At 45.1% G+C, this 19,851-nt stretch overlaps 1 protein-coding gene across 1 annotated transcript; it reads left to right on the top strand.

Moving 5' to 3' along the window:
- Positions 1–18,129: 18,129 nt before the first annotated feature.
- Positions 18,130–18,945, top strand: LOC147908428 (uncharacterized). Its single transcript, XM_087410116.1, has one exon. The coding sequence runs from the start codon at positions 18,130–18,132 to the stop codon at positions 18,943–18,945; it is 816 nt and encodes a 271-aa protein (XP_087266242.1).
- The last annotated feature ends 906 nt before the right edge of the window (positions 18,946–19,851 follow it).

Below are 19,851 nucleotides of genomic sequence, written 5' to 3'. Positions count from 1 at the left end.
ACACGGAAATCGTAAACTATATCTCGTTAACTATTTTGACACGTTTTGAAATCATTTTTGCTATTATACAGGGTGGGCCATCTATTGGTACGTTTTTAAAAATGCGATCAAATGAGCATACATTGATATTTTTTATTAATTTTTTTTTTGTTGTGAAGCTAAAAGTATCCGCGTCAAGAATGAAAAACGATTTCGTTCATGTGGCTCCCTCTACTGGCCTTACAGTATGCCATTCGGTCACCCCAATTATTAATGACATTTTGGACTACCTCGGCGCCAATTTCACTCAAAACAGTCGTAATATAATGTCATCCACTAACATCCCTTTCTCACGAACTTTCCTCACCAATTTGCGTATAGCTCCTTCGGTGGGTGCTCTATCACGACCCATATTTCTTTTCAAAATTCGTACAGTTTCGGCGACACAGCACTGACTTTGAAAATAAGTTTTTAAAATTTCAAAACGCTCTTCAAGAGAAAACATGTTGTTTCGTGCCGCGGACGGTATGACTAATAAACTGTCAAAATTTCGGGTCTGTAGCTCGTTCGGTGTTGCCATACGACGAAATTCAAAAACGTACCAATAGATGGCCCACCCTGTATATTAATGAGAAAGGTATATGATTAACTCCTTCACTAATATCGTGTGAGACTCGTGGTAAAGAAATCGGGCCAAACATAAGTATCATTGATGAGAGCCGTGGTATGTCTATCAGGCCAAACATAAACAATATGTTCCAGGTTATTAATTATGGCACGCGCCATCGTAACTTAAATCATAGGGCAAAGGATTAATATAATTTAATAAAAATTATGTATTGTCTAGAATGTTTCTTTCCTCCTTAGGATACACGCCAAGCGGCCGAGATCGTCGAGAAAATATTTTCGATTGCTAGAAACAAGCGAACACAGAGAGAAGGACAGAGACAGACTCATTGTTTTGCTAGCGAGCCCAGTTCGGTGTGTCCGCGCGGAGACTCATCGATTACAATCGGAGCTTCTATCCGTTTGTTTTTTCTCTATCTCGCTTTATCGAAATAACAGAAATTGAATGAATTTTGAATCACGAACACGGTTGCCAGTTCTCCAGATTCCGGTTCTCAGAGATGTGAAAATCTCCAATTTTTGTCGTCTGCTGGAGTATTAAATATTAGTCCAAGCAACCGAAGTCTGGCAAAAAAAAAAAAACGGAGAGCTGGCAACCGTGTTTGTGAATTAAAATTCTTTCATTTTCTTTTTATTATTAGGTGTTGGAATTAATTCGTAGCGTTTTACAAGTGATGGGAAGTACTTTCATTAATGTATTTTTTAATGCTCATGTGAAATAAATAACATTCTTTCATTAAAAAACGCTACGAATTAATTCCAACACCTAATAAATTATATTAATCATATATCTTTCTCGTTAACGTAGCAAAAATGCAAATGCAAAAATGATTTCAAAACGTAAACATTGATGAGATATACAATAGTTTACGACTTTCCGTGCATTATATGTATCGCGTTCGTCGAAGTGATCTGCAAGAACTCAGCGTGGTCTCAGGCGTTGGGTGCAAGATCAGAATATTGGAGATCTTATGTTCGATTCTGCTTTTTCCTTTTTTCATAATTTTTATTTAATAAATAACGTTATGAATAAACATATTACTTCAAATATACTTTTTATAAAATTTCAGAAATTATATACGTGTACTTCAATGTGCTCGAAATTAGTTGCGCATTTCGAGCCGATTTCTGAAATGCTACTTTTCCTTCACAACCGTTCGACGCTTGACGGCCGAACCGCTCACGCGTGGACGTGTATCTCAAGAGTGTCATAGTATAAGAAACATGCTGCGACCATACATACCTTCCAGCAAATTGTCATGAAAATATTTTCCTTCCTACATAATATTGTATTTTCTTAATAATGGTGATTGAACATCATATTAATAATTTAATGCATTTTACTAAATGTAATGTACTTTTAAAATATTACTTTGTTATTTTTATGATACATTCAATTTCAAAGAGTTACTGATCACGTTTTTGTGTCACAGAATGTAATATAAAATTTTACTTTACTGCATCATACATCTGATCATCTATATGCATTTTTTTTTAGTGAAATAAACCTGGAGAATACACTTAAATGACGTATCAATAATAGAATTTCAAAGATAATAGAGTTTTTTTACAATAACGTGGATTTAGATACGGTGAACGCCTTTTCTTAATTAGTCGCTAAGGAAAAGATAATGTGACCATGATATCGATTATATATCTTTTTTCTTAGAGTGAAAAATAAAAATTTTTTGTATGTATATATATATATATATACAGGGTGATCCAAAAGTATGGAAACGGCCAAATAACAGTGGAGGAATGCACTTTGGGGAAAAAAGTTTCAGACAAAAGTCTTAGGTTTTTTTCCTGGCTATTCAATCGTGACCTGAGATTTGACCTTGATCGTGACCTTGAATGTCATTTCAAAGTCAAATTTACTTTTTTAAATAGGAACACATATTTTTGACCACAGGAATGGAAACAGCGGAAAATTTTACGTCCGCCTGTGACTTTGATCATGACCTTGACCATGCCCTTGAAGGTCAGTTCAACGTCAAGTTGACATTGTCAATGGAAATTCCTGTAAATTGGTATCTAGGAGTTTTCGGGGTCGCTGATTACGATTTTGAAGTCGATTTTCAAAAATTCAAGATGGTGGATCCAATATGGCTGACGAAATTTGAAAAAACTATTGAATTTTTCTGCAAATTGGTATCTGGGGGTTTTCGTGGTCACTGATTACAAATCTGAAGTCCGTTTTCAAAAATTGAAGATGGCGGATCCAATATGGACGAATTAAAAAAAAATTATTGAATTTTTCTTTAATTTGAATCTAGGAATGTTTTGTGTTGCTGATAACGTCTAGGATCTGCTATACCTGAAAAAGTAAGGTACACCCAGGATGTGCCACGGGGAGACTCCTAAGTACGATTTACATCCCATTTTTTTTTAACTTTTTTTATTTTATTGTTTTTTTTTGGTTTTAAAAATTTTTTTGTGTTTTTTCTTTTTATTTTTTATGATGAAGTGAGCACCCAGCCAACTAAGGCAAGATGAATTGAGCACCCAGCCAACTAAGACAAGATGAAGTGAGCACCCAGCCAACTAAGGTAAGTGTTAATGTAGCGGGTTAAGATGATCTTTGAACACAAGCTTTGAAGAGAGTAATTTTAAGATGACACACTTACCAAAATTCAATAATTTTTTTTTAATTCGTCCACCATATTGGATCCGCCATCTTCAATTTTTGAAAACGGACTTCAGATTCGTAATCAGTGACCACGAAAACCCCCAGATACCAATTTGCAGAAAAATTCAATAGTTTTTTCAAATTTCGTCAGCCATATTAGATCCACCATCTTGAATTTTTGAAAATCGACTTCAAAATCGTAATCAGCGACCCTGAAAACCCCTAGATATCAATTTACAGGAATTTCCATTGACAATGTCAACTTGACGTTGAACTGACCTTCAAGAGCATGGTCAAGGTCATGATCAAAGTCACAGGCGGACGTAAAATTTTCCGCTGTTTCCATTCCTGTGGTCAAAAATATGTGTTCCTATTTAAAAAAGTAAATTTGACTTTGAAATGATATTCAAGGTCACGGTCAAGGTCAAATCTCAGGTCACTATTGAATAGCCAGGAAAAAAACCTAAGACTTTTGTCTGAAACTTTTTTCCTCAAAGTGCATTCCTCCACAGTTATTTGGCCGTTTCCATACTTTTGGATCACCCTTATATATATGCATACATATATCGTTTTGCGTGACGCTGTATGTGTAGAAAACAACGGCGTTATACGAGTCAATCATCTGTAACCAGTATGACCCACGTTCATAGTATCATTGCCGTGCAACAGTACTGTCAATGTAGTGTAGTGTAGTAGTGTTCTACACACAACCGTGTGTGTGTGTGTGTGTGTGTGTGTGTGTGTGTGTGTGTGTGTATACATATATATATATATATATATATATATTTATTTATTTATATAGTGTTTTGTGTCCACAAAATAGAAAATTGTAATAGCAGAATATTGTCTGCCTTTGATAAGAGAAGGTTATGGGTGCTTTCTAACAAGCGATTCAGTATAATACAGTACAATATCTCAGCCTTGTATTAGCGAACAAGATTGTAATGATGCACCATGTCGCATTGTATCTCTTGTTGGAAGGCACTTTAGAAAGCCAAAATTGATTATTGTGATGTGTGTTTCTTGTTGGTACCCTGTAAAGCCAGAATGAGAAAGGTTAGCATCTTTATGTTATTCGTGAAAATATCACTTTTATTTATCATAGAAGTGATATAATTAAATTTATTGTTATAACAATAAATTGCGCTTTGCCTAATTATGATCCAATGTCAGAAGCGTTCATCGTGGGCTGACTATTTTTAATTTACTGCCAGAGGCGTTAATCGTGAGCTGGCTAGCTATAATAAAATGTCACAGCCATAAATCATATTTTGACTAGTTATAGACAAATGTCAGAAGCGTTCATCGTGGGCTGACTATTTTTAATTTACTTCCAGAGGCGTTAATTGTGAGCTGGCTAGCTATAACAAAATGCCACAGCCGTAAATCGTGTTTTGGCACGAGATAAATAATTAGTTACAGATAAATGTCAGAGGCGTTTATCGTGGACCGACTATTTTTAATTTATTTATTGGCAGAGGCATTCGATTATCAAATTTGATGAAATACAATTACGGAATCAATTTGTAGAATTTTGCGTCTGCAATTAAAGAAATATGAATAGATGTATTGTCATGATGGAATCAAAAACTGATTGCTTGACATGATCGAAACAAAGAAACTAATGAAGAAAAAAATTGGATATCAGTAAACAGTTTCCTTGAAACTTTACAACTTTTGTCTGAAACGTTTTTTCTAAAAACGTTATGTAATGGCCTTATAGCACAAGAATGGCCGTAATTCAATCATAGAAGAGAACGTGAATCATAGGTCAACGTATTATATTTTGGCGTACTATGCCGATAATTTACATTCCTTTACGATTATAGTTATAGTCACCTTTATGTTCAGCTCCTAAATCCGGGGTCTTTTTGGACATATATATATATATATATATGTCATATATATATATATGTCATATATATATATATATATATATATATATATATATATATATATAAAACATACATTACACAGTCAATAATCACATGCATAATTTTCGTATGATGCTGTACATTTATAAAATGTATATAAGTATATCATATTCAAAGCAAAATGTTTTAGCAAATTTGTACACTTATAGATCAATGTGTACGTTGACTAACAGCAAGTTACAATAAGTATATTTTTACTAAATACATTCTGACTGTGACTTAGATGTATCTTCGGATGTAACCATGTATTTGAAATATATGTGTACACGTGTAATGTAACAGCACTTTTCCTTTATTCTCAATACCATTTTAACTTAGGATGTAACATGTATTGTCAGTATATATATGTAAATACGTTACATATATATATATATATATATTGTATATATGTAGCTATTCCATCTCTTTTTATTATGTTTAATGGGCCTTTTACATTTATAAGCCATAAATCAGCCATAAATAAGAAGTCAAAAAAATTGACTGTGATTGATCAATTTTTAACTTCTGACTGATTTGTAACTAATGCCTTATTGTAGAAGGCCCATAAAAGAGAGATAGAAGTTACTCATACTTAGCTTTTCATGCAGATATAATATAGACACATTAGTGAATATTAAAATTATATTTTATGTGCATTATGATTTACACACATTACATAAAATATATTTCTAATTCATATTCATATACGTGTGTAGCTGCTTCATCTCTTTTTTTTACGTGTAACAAAAAGGTGTACTGATGTCCTCTTTTTTCTAGGTTTAATAAAAAGAGATATGTTTTTTTATGATCAAGTATACAGATATTAGTGATATATGCTTTTATATTTTCAATATCAGACTATACATACAACTAATATAAATCAAAGCTAACGAGAGTCAAACACAGATGATCAGACATAACATCTTTAAAAAAATGATCAAATTACGAATTCTCTAATAAATCCTCATTTTATGTGTACATATATACGCATTATATATATGTGTGTGTGTGTGTGTGTGTGTGTGTGTGTGTGTGTGTGTAATATATGTATACAATTTTAATATTGCATATTTAAACATAGGGAATGCATAAATAGCTTAGCACATAACTTCTATCTGCAACGTATGTATATTCACACATTATAGTATACATATATGCAATATTGTATAATATTGCCTATATGTGTATTATATTTAAGTACATACACCACTAATATTTTAACATGATTAACTTCTACATCTTTTTATTAACGTAGCAAAATATGGTATAGCTATGTATATCATATGTGTAATATATCTATGTATAGCTAATACATATCGCATTTTTTTTTTACTTAAAATGACATTGTAAATGTTATTAGGCTCATGTGTCAATGTACACTCAATATTGAAAATCTATAATTACGTATTTTCAGTACTCGCAGTGAATATCGATATACAGTTGTAGTATCACTTTTTCCTATGATCAATATCATTTAGGGTTTAGTCAAGATGTAACATATATTATTGTCAATATGTGGACACGTGTTTCATATATATATTGTGGGATTGGTGACAGCGCGTGACATATTCGTCGGAGCGCGGCGCTCGCGTGCGCGAATTGAATTGTTCTAGAACTTTCGATTGTCCGTTGCCGGTGCCCGTTTGCGTGTACCGAATTGTTTTAAAAAGACCAAAGGACGACGAATCCCTGACTTTGACGAGGATTAAGGTCAGCTCGAGATGAAATCACGAGCTCACCTTATGCGTGCGTTCAATAACAATTACTGTCGGTCGATCGAAAGAGTTCTTACTTTTTTTTCCGAATTACCGATCTCAAACAATTACACACATTATAATATAAAATTTTAATATTGCATAAAAATTAGACAGAGTAAAAAGAGTTACATTATGTATGTGCAATGTCGTATTCATTTATGATAATATATTATCGTAACCTAAAATGGCATTGGATGTAAGAAAAAAGTGCTATTACGGCTTTGTATCGATATAACTAGTAATTAAAAATCTGTATTTTATGTATATTACAGACTTTTAGTACTGGTGATATATATTGGAACACATTGCATGTGTATATAATACAACTAAATTTCTAAGGTCCGATTCTACAAATATAAGATTAACTTCAATTATGTTTATTTTTTCTCAATTCTAAAATTGGAAAAAAAAAAATTTTCCAAAATAAATCTTACATTTGTGGAACCGACCCTAATACACGTCCCTGTTAAGATGGTAATGTAGGAAATAAAAATATCGATAATTAATCGATCGAATTTCCTGCATGATTATATTAACTCAGAGGGCGTAAGCATCTTATACATTGGAAATGAAAACCTGTAATATCGACCTTGATTAACTTCGGCCTTCGCTCCAGCATTCCTTTAACTATATAATATTTCCATCGTTTTTGTTTACATTGATAATGATCCAACAGGGATCGAAACGTTTGTTGTTTTGTTTGTTACCGACAAATTAAAGTTTATATTTTAACTAGATGACATGTTTTATTTATTAATGTTTAAAAATTTTTTATTTTATAACGATTGTTTTAGGCTCGTAGCCCTTTTTCTTTCTGTTTTTTAAATTTATTGAGCCTTATTACTATTATAGTTTAATATTATTAATTATATAATATTCTTGAGGCCTTCACGGATGCTTTCTATATGAAGATTATGCGTTTCGAATTTCCTCCGTGTCCAGATCTAATCCAAATGTCGAGGGCATTCCAAGAATGGACACGGAGAAAACCCGCGAAATGCATAATCTTCATATATTAATTATATGTTTATTTAGTGACATCTAAAAATCCGATTGCATTATTTTTAAAATTGACAATAAAAGAAAACAGCACTCCAAAAAAAGATGGTAAATTGCTTACAATTAATATGATTTTATTTTAATTAATATATATATATTAATTTGTCTGTTTATTTTAGTAACCTCTTAAAATAGTGCTCGCAAAGATTTGTACATTTCAGGCTAATTCTGGCGAGCGATCCCCACCACCGCTCGAGATTCGGCGGCCAAGCCGCCGAGCGTTCACATAACGTTCTAGCTCAGGAGCGTCTCTATACCAGAAATATACTGGGAGTGCACCTTCCGTCAAATTATTATTTTATTTCTATTAATAAAAAAATTTCTATTGTAATTTATTGATCCTTAATGATGTACATAGTGCGTCACCAAAATCCGGACAAATTGAACAATTTCCTTAAATCAAATGTTTTTAATGAAAAATTAAATATTACCAAAAATTCTTTACTATTTGATACTTGGGAGATCCCTGTGGGAGCACAATTATTCGATATATCCCCCATTAGCTTGAATGATGGCCTCTATTCTCGGTCTGAAGTATTCGTACGTATATTGTAATGTAGCACTGTCCATGCCGACGAGACGGATTTTTAGAGGTCACTAAAATAAACAGAAAATAAATATGTATAAATAAATGAAAATATAATCATAATAGCGCCAACGGTAATTAGACTATTATATTATATATGAGCGTTTCTTTTGCGTTGATTTAGCTCTGAATTCCAAAGGGTCCAAATAATCTTAAAATAAATAATATGCAGAGAATATTAAGATATCTTATTGTAAAAAATAAATATAGTATATGTAAGTATAATATAATACGTGCGTGTTAATAAATAAAATTTTTATCATTATTTTTGTTACGCCTACAGAGCTTTTTGCCGTAATCATTTAATCATCCGAAGATGTATTAGACCCTTCATAAGAATTTACAAAAGCTAAAATGCATAAAAAAAATATTTAAAAACTGTTAGTTAGAAAAAATATTGCATTGAAAACAAAACTGAACAATTATTATTGTAATTAGTAACACTTACAGTCAGTCATTTCACTACAGTCACTGTTGTTATTTGATTCACTGTCTAATGACGGAACATTCAATAGTTTCTTTTCAAGTTCTTTATTGGGTTTCACCGTTTTTAAATGATAGTTTTTTTATCGGCAAGTGACCTTATTTTATTCATGATCACTGCTGATTGAACATGCATACTCTTTCGAAGCATTCTTTAGCAGTTTTAATTTACAGCCGATTAGTAATTCTCTAAAAAAAAAACATTAATTTTCAAATTATTAGTTTTTATACTCGTATGACATATAGGATTAGTCGAAATACAATATGAACTTACTAGCATCACTTACGAGATTTATTTTATATGACGGCCAAGAAGACGATGGATTTGACTTGGATTTAACAAGGCAATAAAGAATCTCAGCTGACTCTGTTGTATACGATGATGGCATAAAGATCGTCATCAAATGATCAGCCATAACATCATATGTTGTCCACGAATTTAGCACGATGTCAATATATCGTTCGTTCTCGTATCCTTCTACAAACTATACGAGTTTGTACACATTCTTATATTTCTCTTCATTCTGCGTAAAAATATATATTATACACATAATAATTATGTATAGCTGAGGAAGTGTATGCTAATGACATTATCATTAGCAAAAATTTCCATTGCGAATAGAAAATCAATTAAGAGAAAAAAAAGTTAAAATTCATCTTTAATAAAATAATAGTTATTATAATAATATTTACAAAATTCTCATACTTTTATACAGCTTTAACGTTTTTTTTTTAGCCGATTTGTCACAATGTAAATTTTTGCTGAAAAGTAATACATAGCTAAACGTATCAATATAGGTTTGTTCACGTCGCATGCTCCAACATGTTCCAATATGCTTCTACCATAATTCTCACTCACTCGGATGTCCTTGTGTGTCAGAGTGAGTAAGAGCTATATATGCTATAATAATAGTGACGTTGGAGCATGTTGAAGCATATTGAAGCATGTTGGAGCATACAATCCCCCTCGTGGATTGCCATCTTGTCGTGATGAGGGGGCTCCCTCCTGGGACGCCTTGCGGCAGCGCAATCATAACGAGGAGCAATCCTGCTCGACGGAAGAATCGAGCAGCGAGATAGAGGACGGTCGCAGTATAGAGAGATCGGACACCGAGTTAGGCTCCGTCCCGCTGGAAAGGGACAGCGAGAGAAAGAACCTTTTGGAGGGTCCCGATAGGGCTATTTACGCCCTGAAGAAACCGGAAAGAGGAAGAGGAATTCCTCTACCATGAAGAGGAGGAGGATTCTGCGCCCGGCATGGACAGTCTGCGACTGAGAGGTGGAATAGGTTCTTTCCCGTCAGAGGACCGACCGGAGAGCTCGTTAGTGCCGGGCCCGTCGGAAGAGGTGGGGCTTCCCTCCCCGAGAATACGACCAACAGTCGTGCGCCCGGGCCTTCGGTTCACCAAGGGACCCGGTACCACGAGGGCCCGCAGTAGGAGCCAAACTAGATCGAGGAAGTACAGCACCTCGGATTCGGGGCGCTCGGAAGAGGAAGGAAGGAGAAGGAACAAGCCATCGGGCTCCTTCTTCCGAAAGCCCGATGTCAATGAGAAGAATGTGCTGGATTCCGAGGAACTCCTCCGACAAAATCTCAATGATAGATAGCGACTGCGATACGCAGGATAGCCAAGCTCCTGCAGAAATCACCAGGAAGAGAAAGGTAGGAAAATCACTCAGTCAAGCTCCACCGACATCAAGCAATACGAGTATTACATAAACAAGAGGGAGGCAATAAGAATGGCCAATGAAGAGAAAGAGAGGAGCCTCCAACTGTCCAGGGAGGAAGAATAAGAGATCTACCGGGTAGTGAGCTCCTCAAAAAGTTGAAACTCGACCTCGACAAGCTGAGGAAGGAGATGAAAGATAAGCCAAACGAGGACTTTTGGCAAAAAGGATACACGACGGTATCAGAGTACCAGACGGAGATCATGAGAATCGCCAAGACATCCTCCAACTTGAAAAGGATCTATCAAAAGTCCTTAAATATGGTAGCCGCGACACTAGGATGCATAGAAGTACTCCGTGCTCGGGTCGAAAAGTTCCTCGGGATAAGCAAATACAAATCCTCAATAAAGAACTTAAAGATTTGAAGGAAAGAACAAGATTGGAAAGAGAGAAAAATCGCATGAAATTAAAGGAGGCAATTGACAAAGCAGATAGATACTTCGCGGAGCTAGATGCCTTAAAAAAAAGGGGCAAAGAGAGAGGCGAAGGCATGGGAAAGATCAGACTAAGATCTAACAAGGAGAATAAAGATAAGCTCTAGGCAACTCCGATGGAGATTGAAAATGAGAATGACGACGGAGATAAGGTAGAAAAGATAGCTCTGCCTCCCAGGGAGGAGTGGCCCCTCCTGCAATCCGATCGGCCATACAGAGAAAGGTCCAGATCCTAGAGGACAGAATGCGTACAGACTAGGAGAAAAGGGAACTGGGTACCAGGATCAGTAAAGATTAGGGATCTAAGAAGAAGAAGGCATCTAGAGCCCCAAATCGGAAGGATGATACTGAGAGTACCACCAAGGAAATTCTCTCGGATATTAGTGTGATCGGGGGGATCTGAAGGAATTAGGGATGGGAATTGAAAAAAATACGACCAATATCCCCCCACCTACAATACCTATCAAAGGGAAAGGGAATCATCGGACCGAAATCAGAGAGGAACCTCCTAGGCCAGCAGGAGCGAAAGGTAAGGGAAAGGAAGTCTCAGTCCTATCTCTAGAAAGAAAGAAAGAGAATGTCTCTTCCCAAACGAAAGAGGATGAGAGAATCCCAGCATCCGCAGCACAGATACTCTGGGCGCAGATACTGGAAAGAAAGGAGAGGAAGAAGGCCTTGCAAAACAACCCGACACCGAAGGGAAACGAAGAGAAAGCCCCGGCTAAAGCACAGAACAGGACGGCCAATGTAACGAAAAGACCGCTACGCATTGCGGTGCAAATATCGAACAGCGGTGATATGAACTCGCGGAGATACTCTGCGCGAAAAAGAATTAATATCGAGGAAATCGGTATTAAGGAGATCCGCCCAAAGAAGGCTCGTATGGGAGCATTCCTGTTGGAAATACCGGACCCAGCAGGAGCTTAGACGGACTCGTTAGCTACTAAACTACAGGAGGTACTGGAGGAGTTCGCATTTCTAGGCCCATAAAAATGGCCGAAATAAGGGTGAGGGACATTGAAGATTCAATATCCCAACAGAATCAGCGTAGTAGCCTGGGAAGGCGGCTGCAACGCTGGAGATATAAACGTAAGTCCTATAAAAAGGGCTCCGAACGGACTGGGCACAATATGGGCCAAATGCCCCTTAGTGGCAGCTATCAAGGTCGCATGGCTAAGGAAAATGTGATGGACGTCCACGAGGGTCGATCTCCTGCCGGATCGGCCCTTACAGTGCTTCAAGTGCCTGGAAAAAGATACGTGAAGGCGAAATGCCGAAGCGAGGTAAACAGGACCTTCAGCTGTTATCGATGTGAATGGACACTGAGCCATTGAGTGTGACGGATTGGTCAACTGCCCACTATGTGCAGATGCTGGCCTACCTTCGAGCCATAGGATTAGGGGAAATGTGTGCAATCCTCCAAAAAGGAAAGGCATAATCAGAGTTAGCGGCTTAGAGGCTACGAGAAGGGACGAGGAAAGGATGGAGGTAAATACGGAGGCGCCGCTCCCACAAAGAAAGAGCAGAAGGAAGTGCCCCTATGGACAAGCTCAGAAGGAGCGCAAGGGCCACATCATCAAAGGTATCTGTGAACGAGGATCTCCTCACGCCCAGCAACGGCAATATCGAGCCTACAGGCCTCGGAACTGGGAAGCCCGTGGAAGGAAGCATATCCCAAATCGAGCAGTTCCATAGCCCGCAGGACACGGTAGCAAATGGAAACGAAAAATGGAAAGAGTCGTTAAATCGGGAGAGGGTCTTGAGAGGAGAGACCTGGAGCAATGATAATGCTTAATAGGCTGCTCCAGGCGAACCTCAACCACATCCGCGTCGCGCACTTAATCCTGCAAACGATGACGGAACGCGACTGCGGGTTGGCCGTTATCTTGAAGCTATATAAAGTTCCAGTGAATCATCCGCGCTGTACTGGGATCAGTGGCCATAACTTGGAGGCAGACGAGGGAGCCCCTATCATGTACCCCTATAGAAGCTAGTGAGGAGTGCATGGCCGTGAAATAGAGAGAAATGTACATAATTGGTACCTACATATTGTCGAGCATCGGCGTCTCTTAATTCGAAGAAAGCCTTGAGCTGCTGGAAGCGTGCCTGGGCAGACTATCCCGCAGATCAATTATTCTCGCAGGGGACTTCAATGCCAAGTTTTCGTTCTGGGGCTCCATCCATATTGATGCCAAAGGAAGAATTCTTGAAAAATGGGCAACAGCGATAGGGCTTTGCTGCCTGAACCAGGGAGGAGTGAATACACTCTTGAGAACGACCGGGAAAATCCGCTATAGACATCACGTGGGCTTCCCCGTTGGCGATCCCCATGATTACGAGCTGGAGGGTACTTCCAGACGAAACACACTCGGATCACCTTTACATAGAGGTAGGTCTGAGGGAGACCCAGGTACAGGCCACAAAGCGCAGTCAAACTAGGCCGCAAAGATGGAGCCTCAAACAGTTGGACGAGAACCTATTGGAAGCGGTAGTCCTTGCCGGACCACAAACGCGCGGAGAAAGATCCGGAGCAAGCGGTAGAAACACAAAACATACTGGTCCGAACGTATGACATGACAATGCTCAGGACCCAACGACCCAAGAAGGCATTGTACTGATGGAGCAACAATGAGACATGGGTCAGGAAAGAAATCAAGAATGACCGCGCGAAGAGACCGAAGCGACCCTGAAGAAGTGGAGGCCAAAGTAGAACAATATAGGCAAGCCAAAAAAGAGCTCAGAATAACCATTAATAAGGCCAAGGATAGGTCGTGAAAGAAATTGATCCTTTCTCTGGACAAGAATCCATGGGACCTATCATACTTACTGGTACGGAATAAGCTCAAGAGATGGACACCACCACGGACAGAGGCCTTGGAGCAGTCCCTTTTGGAGGAGGTTATAGTGACCCTCTTCCCATCGCCCGGCGACGAGGTTCATAACTGGGTTCAGGCTCCATTCCTGCGGATATGGATCCTGGAAAGAAAAGCTTGAGATCTCCAAAGAAGAGCTGAAAAGTGCCATCAAGAGGATGATTTCTCGAAACGCAGTTCTCGGATCAAATGGAGTCCACAGAAAATGGGCGATCGCGGCCTGCAGAGACGACCTAGGGGAAAGTCTCAGAGGGACATTTACGGAATGTCTGAAACAAAGCGATTTCCCAAAAATTTGGAAAAAGGTTAAATTGGTTTTACTGAGGAAGGAGAGCAAACCGGAGGATTGCCCTTCTGGGTATCGCCCAATCTGTCTGCTCGACGACGAGGCTAAGCTCTTGGCCCTCTCGCGGGCTGCCACCTTGTCATGGTGAGAGGGCTGCCCCACGGGTCGCTTGCGACACGTGGGGGTCTAAGAGCAGCCTGTACGGACTCCCTTCTCACGGGGGGAGTCTGTACACCGGGTCCAGCACCCCAAGGGGGTCTCCTCTCCTCGTGGGAGGGACTCCTGGGGGTCTCGTCCTTCGGGACGGGTCCCCAGTGTGCCGGTAGGGGTTGGCGGCCCTGACTTCAATCGCCCGGTGGCACGGCACCGTCAGGGGGAGGATTGCTCCCTTCCCGTGCGTGATGTGGGGTTTCGACCCCCACTGCACGTAGACCCCCGTGGGGCCCTCCCCTCCTTCCTGTGAGGTGGAGTGGTTCCTTTGGGGTTTGCGTGCAAAAGGGTCGACGCGGGTGCTCCCGCAGGCGAGACGGCCCGTATGCTGGGTGCTCCTGGCTGCGGGCTGGCTCATGCCACTGAGGGGGATGGGGTCTCCGAGAGCCTCGGCTCATTGCACCGGGGACTTCTCCCGCCTCGAGAGGTGCGGACTCTGTCCGTAGGGGAGGACGGGGCCGCGCGGACTTCGGTCTGTCGCGGAATCACCCGTCTCTCCTGGTGGGGGGTCGCGCGGCCGCTCGGACGTATTCCGAGGCAGGGCGCGCGGCTCCCGCCCCCTCCGGGCCGCTCGGACGTATTCTGAGGTCGGGGCCGGGGGGGCGTCGAGTATTGTGCCCGGTGTCTCCGCGACGGCGTCCCTTCCGAAGCGGGACACCGGGCGGCGCAAACAACGCTGGTCGCCACGGCGGCTAGGGTCCGGAAGGGGCGCCGCTTCCGTGATCTGAACCGTCCGTGGGGCCGCCCCGGGTGGCGCCACCCGCAGCGGTGCCCTCGACATCGGAGACGAGGGACCCCTGAAACTCGTGAGTGGGCTCGCACCACATCCGCTCAAGGGGCCGGAGGCCAGTATCCCCGATGATACATTCCGGGGACCCGAGCCATATGCTAGCCCCCCGGGGGAACTCGGGGTCCCCTCTCCTGATTCTTCGGGGGAGGGGTGAGGGTACACCCTGGCTGGCGGAGCCGCTGCGGGCCGTGGGCATCAATCTAATGGACAATATAAATTCTCAACATAATGTGGAGGGAGAACGCTCGCTTCAGAGTGTAGAGGCGGACGCTCGCTCAACTATGAGCGATAGTTCGCGCAAACAACGTCCCGGCCCTGCGAGCAGCAAGGCTGGGGCGCGCGCCGAGGCGGTCGCCTACGAGGGAGCGCTGTCGAGGGCCGGTTCTACGGTCTCGCTGAGCTCCCTTGGAGGAGAGAGCCGAAAACGGCCGGCCGAATGTGTTGTCTCCTCCTCGGATTCCGAGGGGGAGTCAACAAAAAGGTCCAGGGGGAGGCCAGCTCTAAATCCCGAACATGTCGGGAAATATACTGCCGAGGCAATGGCAAAGAAGGCTGAAAAGGCTAAAGCCCGGCAGCTAAGAAAGGACCACCGGACGATTTTAGATCCGGAAGTTGAGCCGTCCTCCACATCGGTCAGGAAGGCCAAAGAGAAGGCTGTCGAACTCGCCCTCGAGTTCGACGAACAACCGATTTGCGCAGTCGCCGCGGTCGCAACACGCGAACTGGTGACCATTGCCAAGTCGGTTGAGCGATCAAAGAACATCAGGGGCGACATAGTGAGGGATATGTGGACAGCATACACCAAGCTGTCCGCAGCCCTCACGTCAGTCTTTACGAGGGCGGGTGATAGCAGCCTGGCCGCGAACGTAGACCAGAGGGAGGAATGCTCCAGACCCGCCTGGGCGAAGGAGAGACACCGGCTGAATGAAGAGTTGGTGTTCCTCCGCTCCAGGGTCGCGGTACTGGAACACGGCCGGGGGAGGTCCACCTCCCGCCGCACGTCCGGCAGGGATAGGGTGCCGGGGATGGAATGAGACTCGATCATGGAGTGGTCGGGTCCCGATAGCCTGGCTGGCGACCGCAGTCCAATTAGGACTAGAGGAAGGACTGCTCCCGCGGAGGGGGAGAGGCCGCGCGTGACGGTCACGGAGGAGGACCTGAGATCCCCATATTTCAGGTCTCCTCTGCAGGGGGTTAGCAAGCAGCTGAACCCCCTGGCGGCCGTCGCGGACAGGACCGCCCCTGTCGGCAAGACACCCCCTTCGAAAAATAAAAGGAGGGAGAATGCCGACAGGGTCGATGATGAGGAGGGCCGCATCGAGCGGCTCATCGTGCGGCTCCTGCCACGTCTCCTGCGGGAGATGGGGGTCGCCCCGATGACGGCGCCGTCAACAAAGTCGCGGAGCGGTCTGACCGCTGCCACACCGGCGAAGAGGGCCGCCAAGGCCGCTCCTAAGACGGGAGAGAGCGCAGCCAACGCGCCTCCCCCCGCCGCTAAGGCGAATCTACTGCCCCCGGCTGTCCCCAAAACATTTGTGGACGGGGGGACGGAGACGGACGCGAACGAGGCGACCTGGGCGCAGGTCGTTTCGAGGGGGGCAAAGAGAGCGGCCGCCAAGGCGAAGAAGGCGGAAGCGGAGCCGCCCCGGCCCCTCCCCAAGAGCGCGAAGAGCGCCGTGGCGCCCGTGGCCCCCGCTCCCAATAAAAAGGGGAGCGGTGGGAAAAAGGGCGGGACGGCGATGAAGGAGAGCACTGCCGCGAGGCCTCCAGCCTCCGGCAAGAAGGCTCCCCTCCCGAAATTGAGGCCGCCAAGTTCAGCGGCCATAGTGGTGACCTGCGCCGACCCTACCTCCTACCAAGAGGTGGTAGAGAAGGCAAGATCCTCGATCTCCCTCAAGGACGTGGGGATCGAGGATCTCCGTCCCAGGAGGGCCATCACAGGGGCCCTTATTTGGGAGGTCCGGGGCCCGGAGAGTCGAGTCAAGGCGAACGCGCTGGCCGAGAGGCTGACGGCCGTCTTCGCAAACAGGGACGACGTGAGGGTGTCCCGCCCATCGAAGACGGCCGAGATCCGGGTCACCGGACTCGATGATTCGGCCACCCCCACCGAGGTGGCATAGGATCTGGCGAGGGCCTGCAAGTGACTCCCACCGGAATTTAAGGTGGGAGAAGTCAGCAGGGCCCCCAACGGGCTGGGCACCTGCTGGGTGCCCCGTAGAGGCGGCCAAACAATTAGTGGCCGCCTCACGAGTCAAGGTGGGGTGGTCGAGCTGCAGGGTGGCCCTGCTGCCGGCCCGGAGCCTCCAATGCTTCCGGTGCTTGGAAGCTGGTCATGTCCAGGCCAAATGCAAGCACCGTGGATCGCTCCGGGTGCTGCTACCGGTGTGGGGGCATCGGCCACGCGGCGAGAGAGTGCCGCGCTAAGGTCGATTGCCCCGCGTGCCGCGAGCTCGGCCGCCCCTCGGGGCACCGCATCGGCGACGCCGGATGCGCCGCCGCTAAAGCGAAGGGCAAGAAGGGGGGGCAGAAGCCCAGTGGCCCCCTCACTGCCGTTGCGGGACAGCCCCCCGTGGCGGCAGCGACCACCGCAGAGACAACGTCGGCCGTAACAGTGGCCGACATTGAGATGGCCGTCGTGGAGGAGTCACCCCCCACGGCGGTCGCAGACGTGGCCGACAAATCCAACGTCGGTGGGGGCGAGGAACGAGGTAACAACAATTAATGTCCCTCGTCCTCGCCCAGGTTAACCTCAACCAATCGGCCGGGGCGCAAAGCATGCTAATGCAGTGCCTCGCCGAATGGGGGGGTGAACTGGCCATCGCCGCAGACCCATACCATATCCCGGAGAGTCACCCCAACTGGGCGGGGGACTCCCTGGGACGGGTGGCGGTGGTCAGCCGGCACGCGCGCGACACCCCGCCGATGATTCCAATATCGGCGGCGGAGGGGTTCGCTCTGGTAGAGTGGGGGCCCATCGATGTAGCGGGGTGCTACTTCCCTCCTCGACTAACGAGGAGGGAATATGAGGACGCCCTGGAGTCTCTGGGGGAGCACATCAGACGACGCTCCCCCAGGCCAGTACTGATGGGTTGGGACTTCAACGCCCATGCGTTAGAGTGGGGTTCCCCATCCACCGACTCCAGGGGCGACAGCACCCTGCTGTGGGCGGCGAGGCACGGCTTAGTCTTGTTGAATAGAGGCCGTGCCAGTACCTTCGTGGGGGCTCGGGGGGAGTCCATTGTCGATCTGACGTGGGCGACCCCCGCGGCTGCCGCCAGGATACGTGGTTGGCACGTGGACGCCAGCTTCTTAGGAGAATTGTCGGATCATCGTCTGATCCGCATGGAGCTGGTGTCCACCCCCACGGAGGTGTCGATAAGACGCCGCCTACATGAGAAGGAACGTCGATGGGCCCTGCGCAAGTTGGACCCGAGCGCCCTCGAGGTGAGCCTCCTCTCCTCCACGTGGCCGGAACCCAACCAGGCCCGCTCGGTGGAGGAGGAGGCCGAATGGCTCGGGGACGCCATGTCGCGCGCGTGCGACGCGTCGATGCCCCTCTGCCATCCTGTGGCGAGGAGGGCAGTCTACTGATGGTCCGAGGAGATAGCTGAGCTACGACGGGTCGCCGTAGCTGCCCGACGGAGGTTCACCCGCCGCAGACGACGGGGCACCGACGAGGAGGTGGAAGTGGCCGCCGAGGCGCTCCGTGAAGCTAGGAGCGCCCTTAGAGCGGCCATTAGGAGGACGAAGGCTGACGCTTGGCGCAACCTCGTCTCCTCCCTTGACAGGGATCCGTGGGGGAGGCCCTATAAAATTGTGACGAAGCAATTTCGTCCGTGGGCCCCCCCGATAACGGAAACCCTGGACGCTCAGTTCCTGGAGGATGTGGTGGCCGCCCTCTTTCCCAATAGGGAAAGGGAAATACTGGAGAGGGTCGGCCCCCCCGTCCGAATGGACGGAGGAGCTGGGCGTCACCCGGGAGGAGATGGTGATGGCCTTCGCCCGCCTCAAGGGGAGGCCGCGGGCGCCCGGACCCTCTGGTGTACACGGAAGGGTCTGGCTCGCCGCGGCTACCATAGTGGGCAGCCGTCTGAGGCGGCTCTTCACAAGCTGCCTTAGAGACGGCATATTTCCCAGGCCGTGGAAAAGGGTCAGGCTTGTCCTCCTCCGTAAAGAGGGCAAGCCAGCGGAGAGTCCCTCCGCTTATAGGCCGTTATGCCTGTTGTACGATACGGGGAAATTGCTGGAGCGAGTCATCGCTGCCCGCATCGTCCGGCACCTGTCCCGGGATGGTCCCAATCTATCTCGCGGTCAGTATGGCTTCCGGGAGGGTCTATCGACTATCGACGCCGTCAGGCAAGTCAGGGCCCTCACGGAGCAGATGACCGCGGGAGGGGAGGTGGCGTTGGCGGTATCCCTTGACATCGCCAACGCCTTTAATAGCATCCCATGGGGCCGGGTAGTGGGGGCGATGAGAGGACATCACCTCTTGCCCCC

The sequence above is a fragment of the Acromyrmex echinatior genome, chromosome 10, assembly GCF_024713525.1.
Source record: "Acromyrmex echinatior isolate Ae372 chromosome 10, ASM2471352v2, whole genome shotgun sequence".
In the NCBI taxonomy this organism is placed as follows: Eukaryota; Metazoa; Arthropoda; class Insecta; order Hymenoptera; family Formicidae; genus Acromyrmex; species Acromyrmex echinatior.
Note: the sequence above shows the minus strand (reverse complement) of the source record. Positions and strands in the feature narration are given on the sequence as shown.